Below are 19,765 nucleotides of genomic sequence, written 5' to 3' on the forward strand. Positions count from 1 at the left end.
AAAAAAAAAAAAAAAAAAAAGTGAAACAATTGAATAGCACTGCCTTACTTTGTTTCCCAACAAAATCCTTCCTCTTATATTTTTCCATTGGATGGTAAGAATAGATTGTAAAATTATCTTTTAAGCCCTATTTTCGTATTATTTTTTGTATATATAGTATTTCTTTAACTAGAGTCAATGACATGAAGAGAAATATGATTAAATATTTCACTTTTATAAATATAGAGATCCTAATGTAATTTTTGAAAATATAAAAACCAGAATGTTAAAAGTAATTAACTGCATGACGTAATATATAATTAGCCTGAATAATATATTTATATTATTAAAATAATTATTTATTTTTTTATAGTTGTTTATGTAATTTAGGATTTGTTTTATCAATTGAATATGCCTTAGAACTCATTCTAGTTACGTCCTTTCTAAAGACACCTCTTATACAATAATCATGTCATATTTAATGTAATGTTTAATGTAATCATGATGATTTTTCTCTCTTAATATAAATTAATTATCATAAATTAATGTGTTGTTTTATTTAAATTATTAACTTTTTTGCTTGTGTAGTATGATTAAAATAATATTTAAAATTAAATTCCTTAATCATATAGATAAGTTAGAAATTTTATCATTCAATTAAATTATTAATTAATTTATTTTCTATTAGTTGATTTGATTTTTATAAAGTAAATAATTTAAATTTTATTTTTATGTGCCAATCGTAAAAAAAAAATATTATAATTTTATCTTTGTATGTGAAAGTAGAATAAAAATAAAAATTAATTCAACAGTTAGATATGAAGTGAGTTGGAAGAAACACTTATTTTCTCATGTCTATATTCTATGATCATAAAGTATCAAGTGTCGTGATAAAGAATATTCCCTGTTATGTTGATGTAACATGTCTATTTGACATGTCCATCTCATTACTCGATTACATGGATGAAGAATAACAAAGGAATAATACAAATTTTTAATCAACGCCTAGTATGAAAATTTTTAGTATTTAAGTTAAATCAAACAATTATTGGAAATCCAAGCTCATCCTATCACACTAATAATTTGGATTTTCATAACCTTATCATATTAATCATACGACTAAATCTTAATAGCTAACCTCATATGCCACGTATACATTTCAAGAATGTGTAATGTCCCGTTGCGCGATGATCGATTTAGTCACGAGTGACAAATGTGGTGCGTGTCCAGAACCACATTGCACTTGCCATGTGGTCGTGACTTGAGGCGCGAAGTGAGTCGGAGCTCGTCGTTTTGCTTTGTTGCGTAAGCATGGCTTGTCCGTGCACTTTCGCGTTGATTGGTTACGACAAACGCTGTCACTTAGGACACGACCTGTGGATGAAGGTCGAAGGGTCTCTCCGTGATTGATTAGAATCTTTGATTCCATCTCACGCATCATCCTCTTTATTAGCCTTCTATCCTACGGCTAACAAGCACCTGACACCAACGTTGACGACAGAACTCTCGAGGACAATGCTTCATCACCTACTGCTGGGCCCACAATTTACCAATCATAAAGAAGGTGGGTGACGGGTATCGAATTCGCGTCGGAAAACCATATTTGCCCTCTCAAAGTATCAAGAACACGGTCACGTTTCTACGCTCGTTTCCGTTCCCACTTCGTTTCCGCTGTTCTCTATTTATGCCAACCACCAAAAAACACGATGTTCGATCTCCGTCTTCCACCAATCGCCAATGGTTTCCCACAAAACCCCTCGTATCTTTTATTGCCTCTTCGTCTTCTTCGCGTGTTACGTTTCCCCTTCCTTCTCCCGCGTTTCCCTCTCCGTGTCCCCGGCGACCCTCACCCGGGTCAACCGCACCGTCACCGTGCGGTGGTCCGGCGTCGACTCGCCGTCGGATCTGGACTGGCTCGGCGTCTACTCCCCGCCGGACTCCGCTAACGACGAGTTCATCGGCTATGTCTTCCTCAACGCCTCCGACGGCTGGCGCTCCGGTTCCGGCTCCGTCGATATCCCCCTCGTAAACCTCCGCGCCAACTACGCCTTCCGCGTCTTCCGATGGAAGCGGGAGGAGGTCAACTACCGCCACCACGACCACGACCACAACCCGCTTCCAGGGACCCGCCACCGCCTGGCCGCCTCGGAGGAGGTCCGGTTCGAGACCGCAGCGGGGCCGGACCAGATCCACCTCTCCTTCACGGACCGGGAGGACGAGATGCGGGTGATGTTCGTGACGGCGGACGGGGCGGAGAGCTTCGTGAGCTATGGGCTGGACGCGGCGCGGTTGGATCATATCGCGGCGACGGCGGTGAGGAGGTATGAGAGGAAAGACATGTGTGATTTCCCGGCGAATTCAAGCATCGGGTGGAGGGATCCCGGATCCATACATGATGGCGTTATGAAGAATTTGGAGAAGGGGAAGAAGTATTACTACACGGTAAGGCGAACTTGTGGTTCAAAATTTGTTCTTCTGTGCAATTTATGGTATTATTAGTCTCTTTTTTGTATGTTTGTGATAATTTAGTTATCGTATTTATTGAATCAATGTTGGGGATCAAGGAAAATGATTCAGATGCAATCAAATTATTGCACTTGATGTCCTCTCTTTTGGGTTCAGAATTAATTGCTCAATGGATCGGTTAGGATTCTAGGGTTCATTGATTGTTGAATCTTTCCAAGATACCTGTAGAGTTGTGATGGATAGAAGTGAAGCGAAGGAATATAAATTTCACTTACAGAGTGTTTGATCGATAGATATACAAACATCAGCCATGGCATGATGAAAGCTCATGGCTTTGGGAGTGAAGGTATAGAATCAGGTGCTCATCTGTTGCTGTTAATTGTCCAGATAAAGGCTTCAGTTTATTTCTTATTCATCAAATAGTTGCTTCTGGCTGCAGTCCACCAGAAACCGATATTGGTCTTTGTACCTTAATTTGATGAAATTTATCGAGTTTGATTTACTTGTGTTATTTCTCTATGTGCCTTCATTGCGTGCTTTCAGTATCGACCCTTATTGTTCTCATAATTTGAGAATGTACAGAGCTAAAGTATTTAATGGATTCTTTCGATGGTTATTTTCTTCCTTTGTTTCTTTTTATGTCCTGTAATTCTTTTGCTATTGAGATATATCAGAGTCTAAATTCTAAGCTACACTTGTAATGGTTGTGTACCTCGCAATAAGTATCAAACACCCCCCACCCTCTCTTGGAATTCTTCTTCCAAAATGCTTGTTTGTCAGCTGTGCCTAGATGCATCATTGATTTAAGCATTAAAGATGGTGTCATATCCTTATCCTGTATTAGCATGAACACAATATTTTAATTAAGGAAAACTGATGCTTGATTACCAAGATCCTGGTGCTTTCCTGCTACTCTTGTTTTATTCTCCTTATTAGTTAATTAGGATATTATGTTTAGCCAAATATCAGGTGAAGAAAACAAAACCTTGCTTAGTCTCTCTTCACATATTGGCTTTAACAAAATATTCTGAACTAATTAGTGCTTCTAATTCTCTTTTCGCAGGTTGGCAGTGATGCAGGAGGTTGGAGTCCAATCCATAGCTTTATATCTCGCGACAGTGATTCAAATGAGACAATAGCCTTTCTGTTTGGAGACATGGGAACTTACACTCCATATGCGACCTTCTACCGCATACAAGAGGAGAGCAGATCGACTGTGAAGTGGATTCTTCGTGACATTGAATCCCTCGGTGACAAGCCTATGTTTGTTTCTCACATTGGGGACATCAGCTACGCCAGAGGCTTTGCCTGGATATGGGATGAGTTCTTCAATCAGATTGAGCCTATAGCTTCTAGGATCCCCTACCATGTGTGCATAGGCAACCATGAGTATGACTGGCCAACACAACCTTGGCGACCAGAATGGTCCTACGGTGTATATGGAAAGGATGGTGGAGGTGAATGTGGTGTTCCATACAGCATCAGATTCAAAATGCCTGGGAATTCTTCATTTCCAACAGGGACTGGAGCACCAGACACTCAGAACCTTTACTTTTCGTTCGATGCTGGTGTTGTACATTTTCTCTATATATCAACTGAAACCAATTTCCTCCGAGGCAGTGACCAGTACAACTTCATAAAGGCTGATTTGGAGAGCGTTGACAGAAACAAAACACCTTTTGTTGTTGTCCAAGGCCATCGTCCCATGTACACAAGTAGTAATGAGCTAAGGGATGCTCCAATGAGGGAGAGAATGCTTGAGAACCTGGAACCCCTCTTGGTGCAGAACAATGTAACCCTTGCTTTATGGGGCCATGTTCATAGGTATGAGAGGTTCTGCCCTCTGAAAAACTTCAGATGTGCGGATGTGACATCCAACTTTACATCCATTGGTGGCGCACCAGTGCACCTTGTAATCGGAATGGCAGGGCAAGATTGGCAGCCAATCTGGGAGCCGAGGCCTGATCATACTGATGTTCCAATCTATCCTCAACCTGAAAGATCTATGTATCGGGGTGGTGAGTTTGGCTATACACGGCTTGTTGCTACCAGGGAGAAGTTAACTCTGAGCTACATTGGAAACCACGATGGACAAGTACACGATATGGTGGAAATTTTATCTGGCCAAATTCTGAAGAGTGTCAATGACGATGAAAAAATTCTGGAAAGTGGTGGTGATGGTGTGCTTGTGGTGTCTGTTTTGCCATGGTATGTGAAAGCCACAAGTGTGTTGGTTGTGGGCATCCTTGTGGGATATGTTCTCGGTCTTATAACTCGTTGCAAGAGGGATTCTTTAGAACGTTCTCAATGGACTCCTGTGAAGAGCGAAGAGATGTGAAGTCTTAGAATGAAGAATTAGTAGAACTCTGCAGCATCAAAAACAATGAAAGGTTTGATTTGTGTTACTCACCTGGATCAATAGAGAATTCATAATTGCTTGTCGAGGTAAATTATGTGAAGCTGGAGTTTCTGTACAACCGCCCCCATGTATGCATCTGCCAAAGAGCTGCCTTCTGGTACCTTTCATCTTTAGGGTGTGCTGTAAGACATTCAAGTTCTAGAGATGTATGTACTGCATCTATAAAACATTTTATGGCTTATTATGTAATGGTGATTCGGATTCATCTCACGGTATATATTGCTGTTTTTGGATCTTAAAGAAATGAAAGTGGTTTAGCCTTCACATGATTTTGTGATTTGTTAACATATATGTATTTTACATGTATGAACTTGAACAATGTTCTTTCCTGCTCTCATCGTTATGTTTAGTGGGTTCAACTTAAGCATTATATTGGCTCCTGTTATTTGTGAACTTTAAACGGTTGATATCTATCAAGTGTTACCATTGACAGTCATAACTTGATGTGGCTATATATCCATATAAAATCACCATTATATAGGATTGGCTAAGATTGTTCCTTTGTCAATATAAGTGATCATAATCTCCCTACTTGTAATATGAACTGACTCAGTGGTATCAAGCGTTACAAAGAGTATGATCAATAATCAAATCATATTTTTGGTGAAATACATAAAATATATGAATAGGAAAAGAACCATGATTTTTCTTTAGGTATAAAATGATAATTTGGAGCTCCTCTACAATGTGTCACAATAATTGTTATAAATAAGATAGTATTTGATCATTTTTCCAGCCCTGAATTGAAATGTTTGATTCAATGCCTTCTCTCCTCCAACATTGACCTTCTTGGGTACTTGCGGCTCTCAGTTTCGGCGGTGGTTCATCCAAGCTGATAGGCGGGGGATCGTTCATGGGTGACGTGGTCCAACTGGTCCACGTAACTCCGGGGTCCACCTTCACATCACGGTGCATATTCTGCGTTGGGCTCAGTGATGTCAGCTAAGAATTCCTCGTACTGTACATCCCTTGAGATTCTTCTCTCGCTCGCAAGAACCATCGCCTTCTCTCGCTCACCGCCCGCCTCTCCTTGCCTCGTTCCCCCATGCCCTAGCAATGGCGATACGTAAGCTCCTCACTCTCTCTCGTCGCCCCCTCCTCCTCTCTAGCCGATCCGCCTCCGCCTCCGCCGCTGCCGCCCTCGCCTCCCCGGACCCCGCCCCCTCCCCGGCCAAGCCCCCGGTGATGCTCTACGATCGCCTCTCCGAGGCCGTCCGATCCAAGATCAAGCGCCTCGACGATCCTGACCCCCGGTTCCTCCGCTACGCCTCCCCCCACGCTGCCCTCGTTGACCATACCCCCATCCTGGCCGCCCCGGAGACCCGCATCACCACCCTCCCCAGCGGCCTCCGCATCGCCACCGAGTCCACCCTCGCCTCCCGTACAGCCACCGTCGGCGTGTGGATCGATGCCGGGAGCAGATTCGAGACCGATGAGACTAACGGGACCGCGCACTTCTTGGAGCACATGATCTTCAAAGGCACAGAGTCGCGGACGGTGTGGCAGCTGGAGGAGGAGATCGAGAAAATGGGTGGTCATCTGAATGCTTACACATCGAGGGAGCAGACCACCTACTACGCCAAGGTGTTGGATAATGATGTGCCCAAGGCGCTGGAGATCCTTGCGGACATACTTCAGAACTCGTGCTTTGATGACAAGCGCATTGAGAGGGAGCGGGATGTCATCCTCAGAGAGATGGAAGAGGTAAAAGTTTATAATTTTCACCTCTTTAGTCATGTGAAAAAATAACTTTCTTGGAAATATTCGCACCAACGTCATCATTACCTCACAATTATTTTTTAAGCTAAATTTGGTTGTTTACTGTCTCTAGCCCAATTGTTGTGCTCTCTAAGTTTAATTTGGACTGGAAATTTTAACATTTAAAAAGATAGGGTGGAAGGGAGGGATGGGGAGGATGATGATGATAAGTGAATGGACCCGTCAAACAAGGTGGCTAAAGTTCCTCCAGTAAATTAACCAGTTCATCTCGAAGTTTGAGAAATTATATACTTGGTTAACAGCCATTGAGAAAGCAATAATATTTTTCAGTTATATTGCTTTATCATGTTCTAATTTGGCAATGTTGGGGGTGAAAGCATCTTATCTTTGACATTATAGATAATGCATCTAAAAGAATTACTGATAATTGAAGATCTCTCTGATCATGGCTGCCGACGACTAGTGATAATTTGTGCTTGGTGTTAGAATTAAGTGGGGTGAGTAGCAGGATCGTTAAGTGCAGTTTTATGCTCTTTTAGTTCAAGTTGAAATTCTGTTATGAGTTCCTTTCTTCCTGGTGCTCTTTTTATTTTTATTTTTATTTTTCTGGTTCCCTTTGATCAGGTAAATATTTCTATTTTCTTATGGACAGGATTTGCAACTGCATACTGGAATTGAAGATCCTCATAGGTTAAAAGAATTCTTTTATGCTGTTATCAAGTAAAATGCATTTTAAACTTATTGTTAACCTAAATTTGTGCTTTTGACATCATGTCAAACACTTAGTTTAGGAAAACCTCAATGTACTGTTGTTGATTACTAATGGATAAATATTTGATGGTCCTACTTATTGTTAACATTTCTCTCTCTCTTGTAGGTGGAGGGACATACCGAGGAAGTTATTTTTGACCATTTGCATGCGACTGCTTTCCAGTATGCTCCGCTTGGCAGAACTATTCTAGGACCTGCTCAGAACATTAAGACAATTACTAAAGAGCATCTTAAAAACTACATAGCAACTCATTATACAGCCCCCAGAATGGTGCGTTTTTTGGCTAGATTAAGTTGTCATTCTTGGCTTTCTATATGTTCACTGGTTTAGTCTAACTTCGCTGCCTACATGTTTTATGATCATCCCGGATTTAGTTGGTGTAGATTTAATTATTAACATAAATGAGTAAATGACTACTATTTTTTGTTTATGATGATTTAGGTCATCTCAGCTGCTGGTGCTGTTAAGCATGATGATGTAGTTGAGCAGGTCAAAAAGCTGTTCACAAAGCTGTCAAATGATCCTACTACAGCATCCCAGTTGGTAGCAAAGGAACCAGCTATTTTCACTGGTTCTGAGGTGGGAATGCCAGTTTTCAATGCATGGTCATTTTCTCTTAGTCATGTTATCTTTGCACATGATTCTTCATGTCAATTAAAGTTTGCCGTGTCCAGATTAGGATGATAGATGATGATATTCCACTTGCGCAATTTGCGGTTGCATTTAGTGGAGCGTCTTGGACAGATCCAGATTCTATTGCTTTGATGGTCATGCAGTCTATGCTAGGTTCTTGGAACAAGAATGCAGGTGGTGGAAAGCACATGGGGTGGGTTGTTACTGCTCATATTGAAGCCTCAATACTATAGTTCTTTTAACTTTATATAGACTTCAATAAGATTACTTTTTAACTTCCCCTGTTTTGCCATGTATTCCAACTCTAAGCAGTTCAGAGCTGGCTCAGAGGATTGCTATCAATGAGATTGCTGAGAGCATGATGGCCTTTAATACAAATTACAAAGATACTGGCATCTTTGGTGTTTATGCAGTTGCCAAGGTTAGTTTCTTTTTTGTGTAATCAGAACATGTGAAATATTGAGATTCTAATGGATGTCGAGTGACAATGACTGATTCGCAAAAAGGGCCTTTTGGTAGCAATTTTTTTCTTACAAATTCAGTCCAATCTATTAGAGTTTGTCACAAATTTTATTGTTTTTGGTGATTTAAGAAAATTGGAGTATTACTTGCAGAAACTTGCTATTTCAGTGCTATTGCTTACGGATTCTTTTGTACACTAGTGATCTATAATGGTTGTATTAATTGGGCTAAATTTTGGTTCCATCAATGCAATGGGATAGGGATTCTTTTGTACAATGGCTTTTAATACAGGGAATATGCTTTCTGCCTTTGCCAGTAAAAGTTAACTTGATAGCTAACTATTTTTTTAACCTTTCATGAACAGCCAGATTGCTTGGATGATTTGGCCTATGCAATTATGTATGAGATAAGCAAGCTGTCCTACAGAGTCTCAGAAGCTGATGTTACTCGTGCACGAAATCAGGTAATTAAGTGACAGATATGCTTTATCTGTTCCTTTTTGTTGACATTGCAGAAATTCTGTATCGTCTGTTCTGTAAAACATAGAAAATGACAAAACAAGTAGATATTCTCAATATGGAAATGTGAAAGATTCAGCTTTCAGATGAAACTATCTTATTAGTTCCTTCACGGCTTGTATGTTGCTTGCAACAGCTCATCAGTGCAGTTAATATAATTCATGATAAGGCAAATCTTCCATGAAACTGGACAAACAATAGCTATTTTGTGAGACATGAATTATTGTTTGTTATTATCTAAGGAACTGGAATTGTTTTTTCAATCACGTGATGGTCAAATTGCTTTTAAGAATGAGTATATGGTCATTACTTTGTCTAGGAGGTATGTCTTTTTTGAAACAAGTTGCAAGTATTAACGTCACCTTGAGGTGGTTGCTTGTTAAGTTTGTGGCCACCTTCACTTGCATATGATTGTTGCACATTTGCTACATTCCTTTTAAATTAAGTGCAAGTGTGTTGAGAGTGAAATATCCAAGATTGAGTGTGAGTATACTAACTTGAGATGTAGATGACTTGACAATTAATATGGAGTGTGCTTCAGTTATGAGAGACTTATTTTTAACACTTCAAGATAGTGTAGGAAACAAATTAATTATGATATAAGTATTACAAACTGCGTCTTTTGTTTGTGTTCTCTTGGTTGTGTTTGAGGCCAAGTTGTCATAGATAGAGAGTAAAAGAGAAAAAGTATAGCTAAATTATTATGAAATATAGATCAATTATGATATAATGAATGTTATGTAATAATTATGTAAATACATCTTATGGTGAGGCTAAGCATTCCTTGCTAAGCACTTCTGAGAAGACGTTTCTTCCATCTGATGGCAATGTGTAGAAAGTGGGTCCAACGTTTTCATGGATCCCCATGATGCAACTTTTGCCCTTTGCTCATCGAAAACATGCTGCTCAAGACTTATAAGTTTGATCGTTGATCCGATCACCTTTGGCTTCTGTGTTTGATATGAAATACAAGTTCTATAAATGGCTTAAAGAAAATTTACGAGTTTTTTGGTTCAAGTGGATTAGATAATATTGCCTAGCAAGTAGGAAGTAGTAGCATCTGGAAAGCTAGGATGACACAATCAGACTACACATGCTCAAGACTTTTCGCATTTAGTTACTTGCAAAATTTGGTTGATTCTGAGGTTGAAGTAAAGAGCAGCATGCCTTTTATTGAATTTATCAGCTAGTTATAAGCTGCAACTAATTAATCAAATTTTACAGCTCAAATCTTCCCTTCAACTTCACATTGATGGTACCAGCCCTGTTGCTGAGGATATCGGCCGTCAGGTAATGAAACAGACATTTACATCTTAACAACATGCTTGTTCGGTCGCATTAATTCCAAAGCTTCTACCTTGCTCTTTTTCATACCTCATATTGCTACTATTTTTTTTTGTTTGCAGATGCTTACATACGGCCGTAGAGTACCAGTCACTGAACTTTTTGCGAGGATCGATGCAGTTGATGCAAGCACTGTTAAGCGTGTCGCTAATCGCTTCATATTTGATCAGGTAAATCCTTACCTTCCCCATTCATTAAGAGATGAATTATGAATAGATTCACAAGCCAGAGAGATGCAGGACATTGACCTTCCACATATTAAGTGGTTGGATTACACTGTGTGCCACCTTGACCTTGCAGGACGTCGCAATTGCAGCCATGGGGCCCATACAGAGCCTTCCAGATTACAACTGGTTCCGGCGCCGCACCTATCTGCTCCGCTATTAATAATTTTTCTAGATCTTCTAAATGTGTTCTTCCTTGTCCCTTAATCTTTCTTATGCTGGTAGCGATCGTGATGACTACCAATGAAAGCTCGAGATGTTTGAAAAGGTTTTGCTTTTTGCTTTTGTTCCACACATATGTTTCTGCCGTATCCTTTCGGATTAAATAATGAAATCTAGATACATTAATTATTTTTTTGTCAATAAAATCTATTCCATCCACGCCTTTGTTTTAGTATGCATGTTTTAAGTCTTCTTTTCGGAATAATTACATATCACCTCCTATAGTTAATTATGATTAGTATTTTAAATTTTATATTTTAAAAAATAGTATTAAATCCTTACACATAGGAAGTTGAAAGATTTAATCTTAAATTTTTTATATCGTCAATTTTTTTGACGACACAAATGAGAAGGATAAAAATATAATTTTATTTTTTAATTATTAAATATATATTCTAACGGTTCTTTTTCCTCTCCTCTTTCCCACGCTCGACCTGCACTCTTGATCATCATCGTTTCTACATCACTCAACCATTATTTCTCTTTCATCATTCGTCATCGTTGTATCGGACTCACTCGACCATCGTTGCTCTTGCATCGCTCGTCGTCGTCGCTCCGAGCAGGTCCGATGCAACGACAATGAGTGGTGTAGGAGAGGTGACGACGAGTGATGCAGGTACAACAATGGTCGAGTAGGTCTAGTGCGACGACGACAAATGGTGCAAGAGAGGCAACGATCGACAGCACAAATCGAGTGACGGCGATCAAAAGTTAAGATCTAGCATGGGAAAGACAATGGTCGAGTAGGTCTAGTGCGACCACGACAAATGGTGCAAGAGAGGCAACGATCGACAGCACAAATCGAGTGACGGCGATCAAAAGTTAAGATCTAGCATGGGAAAGAAGGGAGAAGAAAGAACTATTACGATATTTTAAAGAATATATATTTAATAATTAAAAAAATAAAAAAAATTATAATTTTATCTTCCTCGTTCTTGTCCTTTTTGCACGCGTGATTTTTCCGTCGAAAAAATCAAGAAGAAGAATTGGGGTTAAATTAACGACAGAATGTTAATCATAGTTAATCGGGCGACTTAACTGTTTTGCTGATAGGTTCGAGTAATTGCACAGCGGAATGTTTAGAGACCGGAATGTTTTCTGATGAAGATGATGCGATATTAATCGGGCGATTTACGGTTTTGCTGACAGGTTCCAATAATTGCACAGCGGAGAAAGAGATCGACGCTTTTGTGCACAGGTACGCATAATGCTTGGCTCTCTCTCTCTCTCTCATCTCTCTCTCTCTTAAAGCATGCAGAGTTCCTACGTTCCTCCTCCTTATCATTCCCTCGATTGAGGTGCTAAGACTTCTCTGACAGAAACCTCATCCTCCATGGCGGTCAGTCGCCACCTTCCTCCTCCTTCAGGTCGGCCGGCGGCAGGAAGCACTCCATGGACAGCCCCCACAGGTTGAAGTCCACCTCCTCGATGGTCCAAGTCTCCTCCATCTTCCTCTTGTGGTTCACCGACCCCTCCCCGTACCGGAACAGCGTGACCATGGTCCGACCCGCGTGCGCGATCTTGACGCCGTCGACGTAGCGGTAGTCGCGGATAGCCGACTCCATGCTCGTCTCCCAGAAGATGCTCTTGCTCTGCCCTCGTCGTCCGGCCTTCATGCGCAGGAGATGGGTGTCCGCCAGCTGGACGAGGAGGCCGGTGCGCTGGCTGAAGTATCCCCATATGGTGTGGTGGATGATGTCGAAAGTGTCGGCGCTCCGGGCTCTCAGGGTCGCTGGGTTCGACTCCAACTTCAGGATGAAGCACTCCTCGCCATCGATGACCTTCTCACCAATGCAGACCGCGTCCGAGAAGAGGGTGGCCGTTGACCTTGGATCCAAGCCCTGCAGAGAACATTAACACAAGGGGAAACCGATTTAGATCCAGTCGCGCAATCTTTTCGCTTGGGTTGACTGTGAGCGAGGAGAATACTTGTAGGGATCGGCGCAATGGCCGCGGCGGGCCTCGAGAAGCATGCGATTGCTCCGAAGCCGACTGCCTCCACGCCACCTTGCCGTCGCTGCCGGCGCTCATCTTGCTGCCCGCCATGATGAGCTCGAAGTACCAGACGCCGGGGTTCTTTTGCCATAACACGTACCCTCCGATCTCGCCTTTCCTCTTGGCGGCCACGGTCTGGTTTCCGACGTGGAATTCCGACGCACTCATCTGCAGCTTGCCCACAGCGTACATGCTGCTCACCGACGCCAACGCCGTCTGCCCTCCGGTGGCTGCAATGTACTGCTGGATGATGTACTTGGCAGTCGATGCTTGCTTTAGAAACAGGACAACATCCGTCACACCGTGTCAATTTAATGCTAACGGATGAAGCTTATATATATATATATATATATATATATATATATATATATATATATATATATATATATATATATATATATATATATATATATATATATATATATATATATATATATATATATATATATAAAATTCTAGATAGGGCTAATTATTTATTATCCTGATAGTTAATTACATTAAGTATTTCGATCTTTATATTTTAAAAAATTATATTTTTATCTAGAGTGAAATATATGGTTCATTTACCTTAATAATGTTAGTTTTATCAATAAAAATATAAAAATAAAAGGTAAAAAATATAATTTTAATATCATAGTTGATGGTGACGAACAACGTCAGTGGTGATGGACGTCGACACTACTATAGGTCACAGATGGTTGTTGTGAATAAGAAGAGCATCAACAAGAAATGAGGACTGCTCTATATTTACGTCAACATTGACATAGTTGTCAAGCGGCCCTTTTGCCGTTCTACATCTGTATTAACGTCAACTCATATACAAAGTGACCATTATCTTTCATCGCCATTCTCCTCATTCACAAGAGTCACCTATGACCTCTAGTGATATCGTTGTTTGTCACTATCAACAAAAATATTAAAATTATCTTTTTATTTTTATATTTTTATATTTTTATTAATAAAATCGATAGTACTAGTGTAATAGACTTAGATATTTTACTTTCGTAATTATTGACATATTAATATAACTTTTTAAAGTACTTAGATACAATTAGGTAGCTAACTAAATATAGCTAACTAAGTAGGGTAAGATATAATTAGCCCTACTCAGATACAATAATAAAATTAGGTAACATTAAAAGCTCGTCACCTAAAAAATAAAAAGATAAGCAAACAAAGCTTAGGCGGTCGATACTTATCCATTTATAATCTACGTATCAACATGGAACATGTGATGTACATGTAGAGAGAGAGAGAGAGTCTTACAATGGAGCAATCCCGAATCTGAATGGAGAGGTTGAAGGGGTGATCGAGGGGAACGGGGCAGGGGATGAGGGGCGAGCTGACGACGTTGAGGAGGAGCTGCAGTTCGACGGTGCGGCTGGACAGCTGAGCGGGGGCGGCGGCCTTGTCGAAGGCCTGCGCCTCGAGCCAGGTCCTCATGTTGCGCCACCGGGCGGCGCCGGTGCCCGCGCTGGCGAACATTTCTTCCGGGATGGGGACCTCGAGGACGGTGTCGAGGCCATCTTCGCGATCGAGGTTTGGGCACAGTTTTCTCATCAGACTGGACCAGTGACGGGTGGGGTGTGGATGGATGCCAAAGAACTCAGGAGATGGAAATGGAGATGAACGGAGAGAGAGGGCTCAGGGAAGGATCCACCTTCCCTCCACCCTTGCTATTGCTTCGTCGAAGGAATGCACGGGACGGGGACGGGGACGAGGACGAGGAGGAGAAAAGAAGAAGAGTGCAAGGAGAGAGAGAGAGAGAGAGAGAGGAGGGGTTGGCAGATGGCAATGGAGGAAGCGTACTCCCCGTAAAATTAGTTGTCGAGAGGTCTCATGGGCGCCTTTGCTCCCTTGACCTACTTTTGCGGTCAAAGAATGTCAAAAATTGCATATATGCAAAATGTGATTCTTATATTTATTTCCTTAATTTTTTACGTATTGTATACGTATATATATACACAATCTATGTCGGCTAAATAGAGTGAAGCCAACGCCATGGATGAAATGGCAAAAAATTTAAGAATATTTTAGGGAAAAAAAAATCTATCTCAAAGGGGCCTATATTTTACTAATCATTTAAAAAGTACAACTAGTTTCAAAGCAAATTTGAATGTAACACTTTATTTATTATGTTTTGATTTGGATCAATTCATGATCAAGTTGATTTGATGGATCCACGATTTCTTTTCTGTCAGTAAAAGGGGCAGCTCAATTGCAATTTTATCTTTTGACTTAAGAGAGAAATTTCATCATAACAATTGAAACTTCCAAGTAAATAAACTTTAATTTTACCACTGGATTCTTTGAATTTTAATTACCATTTCGGTCAAATTCTATGCTCTATCATTTGCTCAGTTATCTTAATAATAAACTAAACCAATTTCATCATATCTCTTGATTTGCCAATATGGAAAAAGGAACAATCATCACAACTTCAAGTCACATAAGCTTTTACTCAATCCATGCAACGATTCCATGATAAATTTCTACCATTTATAAGAAAATAAAAGGTTTCCAGCTTTTATAAAGGTTAAAGATCTCCTAAAACAATTGGGAACACACTGCTCTTTATGCTGCACAAATATCGGTCATAAATTTCATAGGCAGACAAATATATATGAAATAGAGTGCTTCAGTAGAAGAATGTAATGAAGGGTTTCTGGGAGGATCAGCAACACCAACTGCTTCTCCAACAATGACACACAACTAAAACAGAAACTGAAACAATAAAAAATTACTTGAAACCTAGCAGCCCGTGATTACCCAGGATGACATCCCATGTCTCTAATTCAAGAATTATTTGACTGAAAAATATTGGGCATCAACGGGTAATATTGATCGGTATAAAGAAATGTCATCTTTCATGCAGGACTCTGATCGGATGATGTTGAAGTTCTTGGATCATATTACTTGCTTCGTGAGAACAAAATGCCGGCAACTACTGAGACCCCAAGGATGACCGCAGGGACTGCCAAATACTGCACCGTCTTGTTCATGAGCATGGTGGTTAAAGCAGATGATTTTTCTTTCCGAAAAATCTCAAGCTCTGGAATAACAGTGTCTGGATCTAGCTCCCCGATATAATAATCTTGCATCAGCTCACGAGCACTTTTGCTGTGCCCAGCATCTTCAAAGTCTTCAGTCGAGTCCCTCCCTTCAAAATATTAGACATACAATTTGGTCAATAAGCAAAAAAACTTATACCTAAAGTCAGACACCATTTTATTGTCATAAAAAAGAAATTGAAAAACTGCATAATGCGTCAGATGCCTGAAGTTTAAGAAAATGGTGGCTAGGATAGATCCACATACCAGCCGCTGAGAGGAGCACATCATCTCCTCCTGGGTGCTCATCCAAATATGAAGTCACATCATACACCTGAAGTGAACAACAATGACAAATCCACAGTTTTAAAGAAAACCAAACAATTTTCTAAATTTTCAGTTGCCAAGATAGATAAAAGAGCAAGTAAATAGGTTTTTGTCCAAGTCCGGTCCTCTGTTTTGTTATCTTGGGTGCACCAGACAAACTAGTATTCAAGGAGAATATGCATACCTATGCTATGTAAACCTGTCCTAATTGTTTTGATCCTCAGCTTGAAGTTGTTCTTTTTTAGGACTCGGAAATTTTACTTACCATTGGCATTGAGGGGCTTCACGTGAACCTTTTGCATTACTCCACATTCAAGTGTCCGATTAATTAGTTTCTGCTATCTATCAGCCATTTCAAATCAAAAAGTGAAAAAAAAATTGAAATTGCATGCCCTACAGCAAAATGAATCTAATATCACTACAATTCCCAGAGGAAGACACCACAAGAGAAATATTGGGTAGACCAGAGTCATACAATCTAAAGATGTTTAGATTTAAGAGATGAAAACCCAAAAGTTAACAAGGAACACTAATATAATATCTGGAAACATGGTGGAATTATCATAATGCACTTATCCAACAGCAGGGGTCTAAGGCTCTTAACCCGGCTTATAATGTGATAAACTGGGTACATTTTATGCTTACTTTGGCACTATAAACATCCCCTCTAAAAGGTCAAAGATCTACAAATTGCCACCAATGAGAAGTCTTAAGTACGGATGTGCATTCCTCTACTTTCTATGTTGCTCTATTAGATCATTTTCAAAAGCTTCCCAGAACATTCATAATCTGCTTATTTGCATAAATCAAATAAAAAAAAGGATTCACTCCATCCAAAGAACATTAGCAAATAGTATATTCAATGGATAACCATTACCCATTACATGGATCTGTCCATGCCGAAGAAATGTGAAATGGTCCACATAACACAAACTTAGAATAAAGCAAGACAGTAAGCTTAAAAAGATGCTCTGTGCTTTGCTATTACCTGAGAGGAAAAGTCTACAAGCAATATTCTCTCATGATATCCAAATTTAAATAATTAATACTTTAAAATGGCTTTTTTTATAAAAGGCCAAGTTGCTAAATTTTGATGATGCTCCAAATTGTCTAACTTAAGCCCAAGCACAATAACGAGGATGAGCTCCAATTACAATTTTTTCAGGTTTCAAGCACTTATAACTAACTTTGTTTCTATTTTCTAATCCACTCTTATCTTACCCCTTCTTTCCCCTTTCTTCACTTGGCTTCCCATCTGCTTTCTGCCAAGCAACAGAGCACAAAAGAGTAACAGAGACCATAAGCATCTACTACATCTGCAAAAGCATGGATAACCAATTGGCCAATTTACAGAGAACAAAAAAGATTTTACAAGGACATGAGTTTGAAGCACCTTCTCGAGTATCAAAATATTTGTGTTCTATTATCTCAGCATTTAAGCTCCTCTATTTCTCAAGGATTGAGAATGATATAAACTAAAATCTACTTCCTCGTTCTCTATTGCACTACTCAGCTTGGTCTAATTGTTGTGTTTGAAAAACGATAACACATGGTCAAGACACTCAGGTTAGGATAATGAGGCTTGAATCTGCATTGAAGGTGTGTATTCACAACATTAAGTATTGTATAATTTTGAGGCAAGTGTTAATCAATGCAAACAAGCACTGATTATTTGAGTTTTCTGAGTTAAAACAAAAGGATTAACCAGCTTCTGTATTTCTAAACATTGATAAAAGAGAATCATCAGCTTGCTGAATCAGTAAATTGAAAGTAAGGTCTTTCAGCTAGCTCCATTACAAGCTTTACCACGTATGGTACTTGTACTCTACTCCAGAAGTGTTCTAATATACTAAATACCAATAAATCCCACATGATGACATATGTTTTTATGAAGGGAGATACTACAAGCACTAAAAGAATATCAATACAAGTTTGAATAAATTGGTGATTAGCTTCAAGCTTCAATATTCTACTATTATTCTTTGGTCTCTTTTGGTAAGTGGAAGACAGTTAGGTCTGACAATCTCTGGGTGACTTATCAACTAATCATCAATACCTTAGCCTACTGGTAGGCTTGAAAAGTCATGCTGAAATATCAGCAATCGACCTCACAAGTTCATCATTGCAATTTATCCTAACCAGTTATTATCTTGGCGATATAACTGCACCTATAATAGAGGCACGTGTAGCAGCTTTAACCAGACACCCAACGATAGAAATGCTCAACCCGTATCAAGAAACAGATCATGAACATGAAAAGTTTTCCTGCAGACATAAAAACCTAAAACATGGAAAGTTTGCATGTGTTTTCCACCACTAGCAACAGGCAGCAATAACACCAACGTAAAACTTGATCCAACGCCCAGGATATTTCCGCCAAGTGTGAAAAGAATTCGTTATCATGATTGAAAAGGAACAAAATTTCCTAATACGGACATATTGACACCCATGTCCGCTACTCCGCACAAGAACGAATATGTACAGTACAATGGAAGGGTAACAAGTACCAGACCAGTATCCATAGTTATGATTGTTCTATTCCAAGCCACAGTAACATCAATTTGCTTAAAACTCACTCTCTTTCGTACCCTACTTGGAATAGGATTCACGTCAAATCCATGAACAAGCGTTCTTGTCCGAGTCGAGACTAGGGTTTGATAAAAGCATGTAATCAAAATAAACAAAGCACCGACCACACAATTCATCTGAAATCACACTTAGAATCAACCAAGTCCCCGCGTAACACCCAGCGCGTGCGTAAACAAGATGCACCAAAATGGCACCGTGGGCGAATCAAACAAAACAGAGCCTAAACGATATGCGTAAAGAAGGAGAAAGAAAGGTAGAAAAATCAGACCTTGCCGTGTATGACGACCCAGCAATCGTCCCTGGTGTTGTGCTCCGCGGCTTCTCGCATCGAATACAACTTGCTTAGGGTCGCCATCGCTCTCCCTCGCTCGCTTGCTCTTCCCAAACAACCTATTGCGAACGGGGAGAAGACAATCGACGACTTCCGCTTCTTCCCCCCTTTCCATTCTCCTTTCTCTGCTTACCCCACTTATTAATAGATAGCGGATCCGTTGTTGTAGCGGGTCGAGCAAGCAAGGCTTTAGTATCGGATTGGGCTGTTCGTTGCATTCGATTTGTTCGATGAGGTGGTGTGTGCGTCAGTATATATATATATATATATATATATAGTGGAGACAGAAAAAGAAAAAAGAGGGTGGAAAATGAAAATTAGGGATTTATGAGAGAGAGACGAAGGATTGGAGCAACTTAGATCGGACCCATGGATGAGAAATGGACCCATTTGGGAAGCCCGAAAATGGCATGTAAGCCCAAGCTAAAGATCCAACCCATGGATCACAATTGAAGTGGTGCAAGATTTAATCCGTGTAGTAGACATCTACAAATAATGGAAGATTATTACAAAGGATTTTATACAGGAGATTGTGTTTTTCCAACTTTTACATTCCCTACATCTGAAAATACAAATGACAACGGGTTGATTATTTTTCGGTACTCATGATTAAATTATGTTAAATAGGATTACCAATCTGTTAATTGGATTTGAGGCGTCGAAGTAAAACAGAAAATGGTATTAGAACTGGATATAGGATGGATTTGGATCTCGG

The 19,765-nt window shown here is 39.9% G+C and overlaps 4 protein-coding genes across 4 annotated transcripts; 2 read left to right on the top strand and 2 right to left on the bottom strand.

Annotated features, from left to right (window-relative positions):
• The first annotated feature begins 1,688 nt into the window (after nt 1-1,688).
• On the top strand, nt 1,689-5,128 carry LOC135631477 (probable inactive purple acid phosphatase 2). Its single transcript, XM_065139188.1, has 2 exons — nt 1,689-2,421; nt 3,509-5,128. The coding sequence occupies exons 1-2, from the start codon at nt 1,717-1,719 to the stop codon at nt 4,781-4,783; spliced, it is 1,980 nt and encodes a 659-aa protein (XP_064995260.1). The 5' UTR covers nt 1,689-1,716; the 3' UTR covers nt 4,784-5,128.
• Nucleotides 5,129-5,808: 680 nt separating this feature from the next.
• Nucleotides 5,809-10,887, top strand: LOC103975621 (probable mitochondrial-processing peptidase subunit beta, mitochondrial). Its single transcript, XM_009390635.3, has 9 exons — nt 5,809-6,568; nt 7,461-7,625; nt 7,797-7,934; nt 8,030-8,181; nt 8,301-8,409; nt 8,815-8,913; nt 10,193-10,258; nt 10,375-10,482; nt 10,613-10,887. The coding sequence occupies exons 1-9, from the start codon at nt 5,921-5,923 to the stop codon at nt 10,697-10,699; spliced, it is 1,572 nt and encodes a 523-aa protein (XP_009388910.2). The 5' UTR covers nt 5,809-5,920; the 3' UTR covers nt 10,700-10,887.
• Nucleotides 10,888-11,958: 1,071 nt separating this feature from the next.
• LOC135631223 (uncharacterized) lies at nt 11,959-14,444 on the bottom strand. Its single transcript, XM_065138708.1, has 3 exons — nt 14,020-14,444; nt 12,688-13,026; nt 11,959-12,599 (listed from the first exon to the last, which is right to left on the bottom strand). Exons 1-3 carry the CDS (start codon nt 14,311-14,313, stop codon nt 12,099-12,101), a joined length of 1,134 nt encoding a protein of 377 aa, XP_064994780.1. The 5' UTR covers nt 14,314-14,444; the 3' UTR covers nt 11,959-12,098.
• A 929-nt stretch (nt 14,445-15,373) lies between these two features.
• LOC135630941 (cytochrome b5-like) lies at nt 15,374-19,174 on the bottom strand. The gene is made up of 3 exons (XM_065138268.1): nt 18,988-19,174; nt 16,071-16,137; nt 15,374-15,913 (listed from the first exon to the last, which is right to left on the bottom strand). The coding sequence occupies exons 1-3, from the start codon at nt 19,072-19,074 to the stop codon at nt 15,666-15,668; spliced, it is 402 nt and encodes a 133-aa protein (XP_064994340.1). The 5' UTR covers nt 19,075-19,174; the 3' UTR covers nt 15,374-15,665.
• Between the last annotated feature and the right edge of the window lie 591 nt (nt 19,175-19,765).

This window comes from Musa acuminata, chromosome BXJ3-2 (assembly GCF_036884655.1).
Source record: "Musa acuminata AAA Group cultivar baxijiao chromosome BXJ3-2, Cavendish_Baxijiao_AAA, whole genome shotgun sequence".
NCBI classification, from domain to species: Eukaryota; Viridiplantae; Streptophyta; class Magnoliopsida; order Zingiberales; family Musaceae; genus Musa; species Musa acuminata.

Coding starts and splice junctions, on each gene's coding strand:
- LOC135631477 (XM_065139188.1), top strand. CDS start 1,717: ATGGTTTCCCACAAAACCCCTCGTATCTTTTATTGCCTCTTCGTCTTC. Junction 2,422..3,508: donor GGAAGAAGTATTACTACACG/GTAAGGCGAACT, acceptor CTCTTTTCGCAG/GTTGGCAGTGATGCAGGAGG.
- LOC103975621 (XM_009390635.3), top strand. CDS start 5,921: ATGGCGATACGTAAGCTCCTCACTCTCTCTCGTCGCCCCCTCCTCCTC. Junction 6,569..7,460: donor TCCTCAGAGAGATGGAAGAG/GTAAAAGTTTAT, acceptor TCTCTCTTGTAG/GTGGAGGGACATACCGAGGA. Junction 7,935..8,029: donor CTATTTTCACTGGTTCTGAG/GTGGGAATGCCA, acceptor TGCCGTGTCCAG/ATTAGGATGATAGATGATGA.
- LOC135631223 (XM_065138708.1), bottom strand. CDS start 14,313: ATGAGAAAACTGTGCCCAAACCTCGATCGCGAAGATGGCCTCGACACC. Junction 13,027..14,019: donor AGATTCGGGATTGCTCCATT/GTAAGACTCTCT, acceptor CTGTTTCTAAAG/CAAGCATCGACTGCCAAGTA. Junction 12,600..12,687: donor CATTGCGCCGATCCCTACAA/GTATTCTCCTCG, acceptor TGTTCTCTGCAG/GGCTTGGATCCAAGGTCAAC.
- LOC135630941 (XM_065138268.1), bottom strand. CDS start 19,074: ATGGCGACCCTAAGCAAGTTGTATTCGATGCGAGAAGCCGCGGAGCAC. Junction 16,138..18,987: donor GGGTCGTCATACACGGCAAG/GTCTGATTTTTC, acceptor TGTTCACTTCAG/GTGTATGATGTGACTTCATA. Junction 15,914..16,070: donor TGTGCTCCTCTCAGCGGCTG/GTATGTGGATCT, acceptor AATATTTTGAAG/GGAGGGACTCGACTGAAGAC.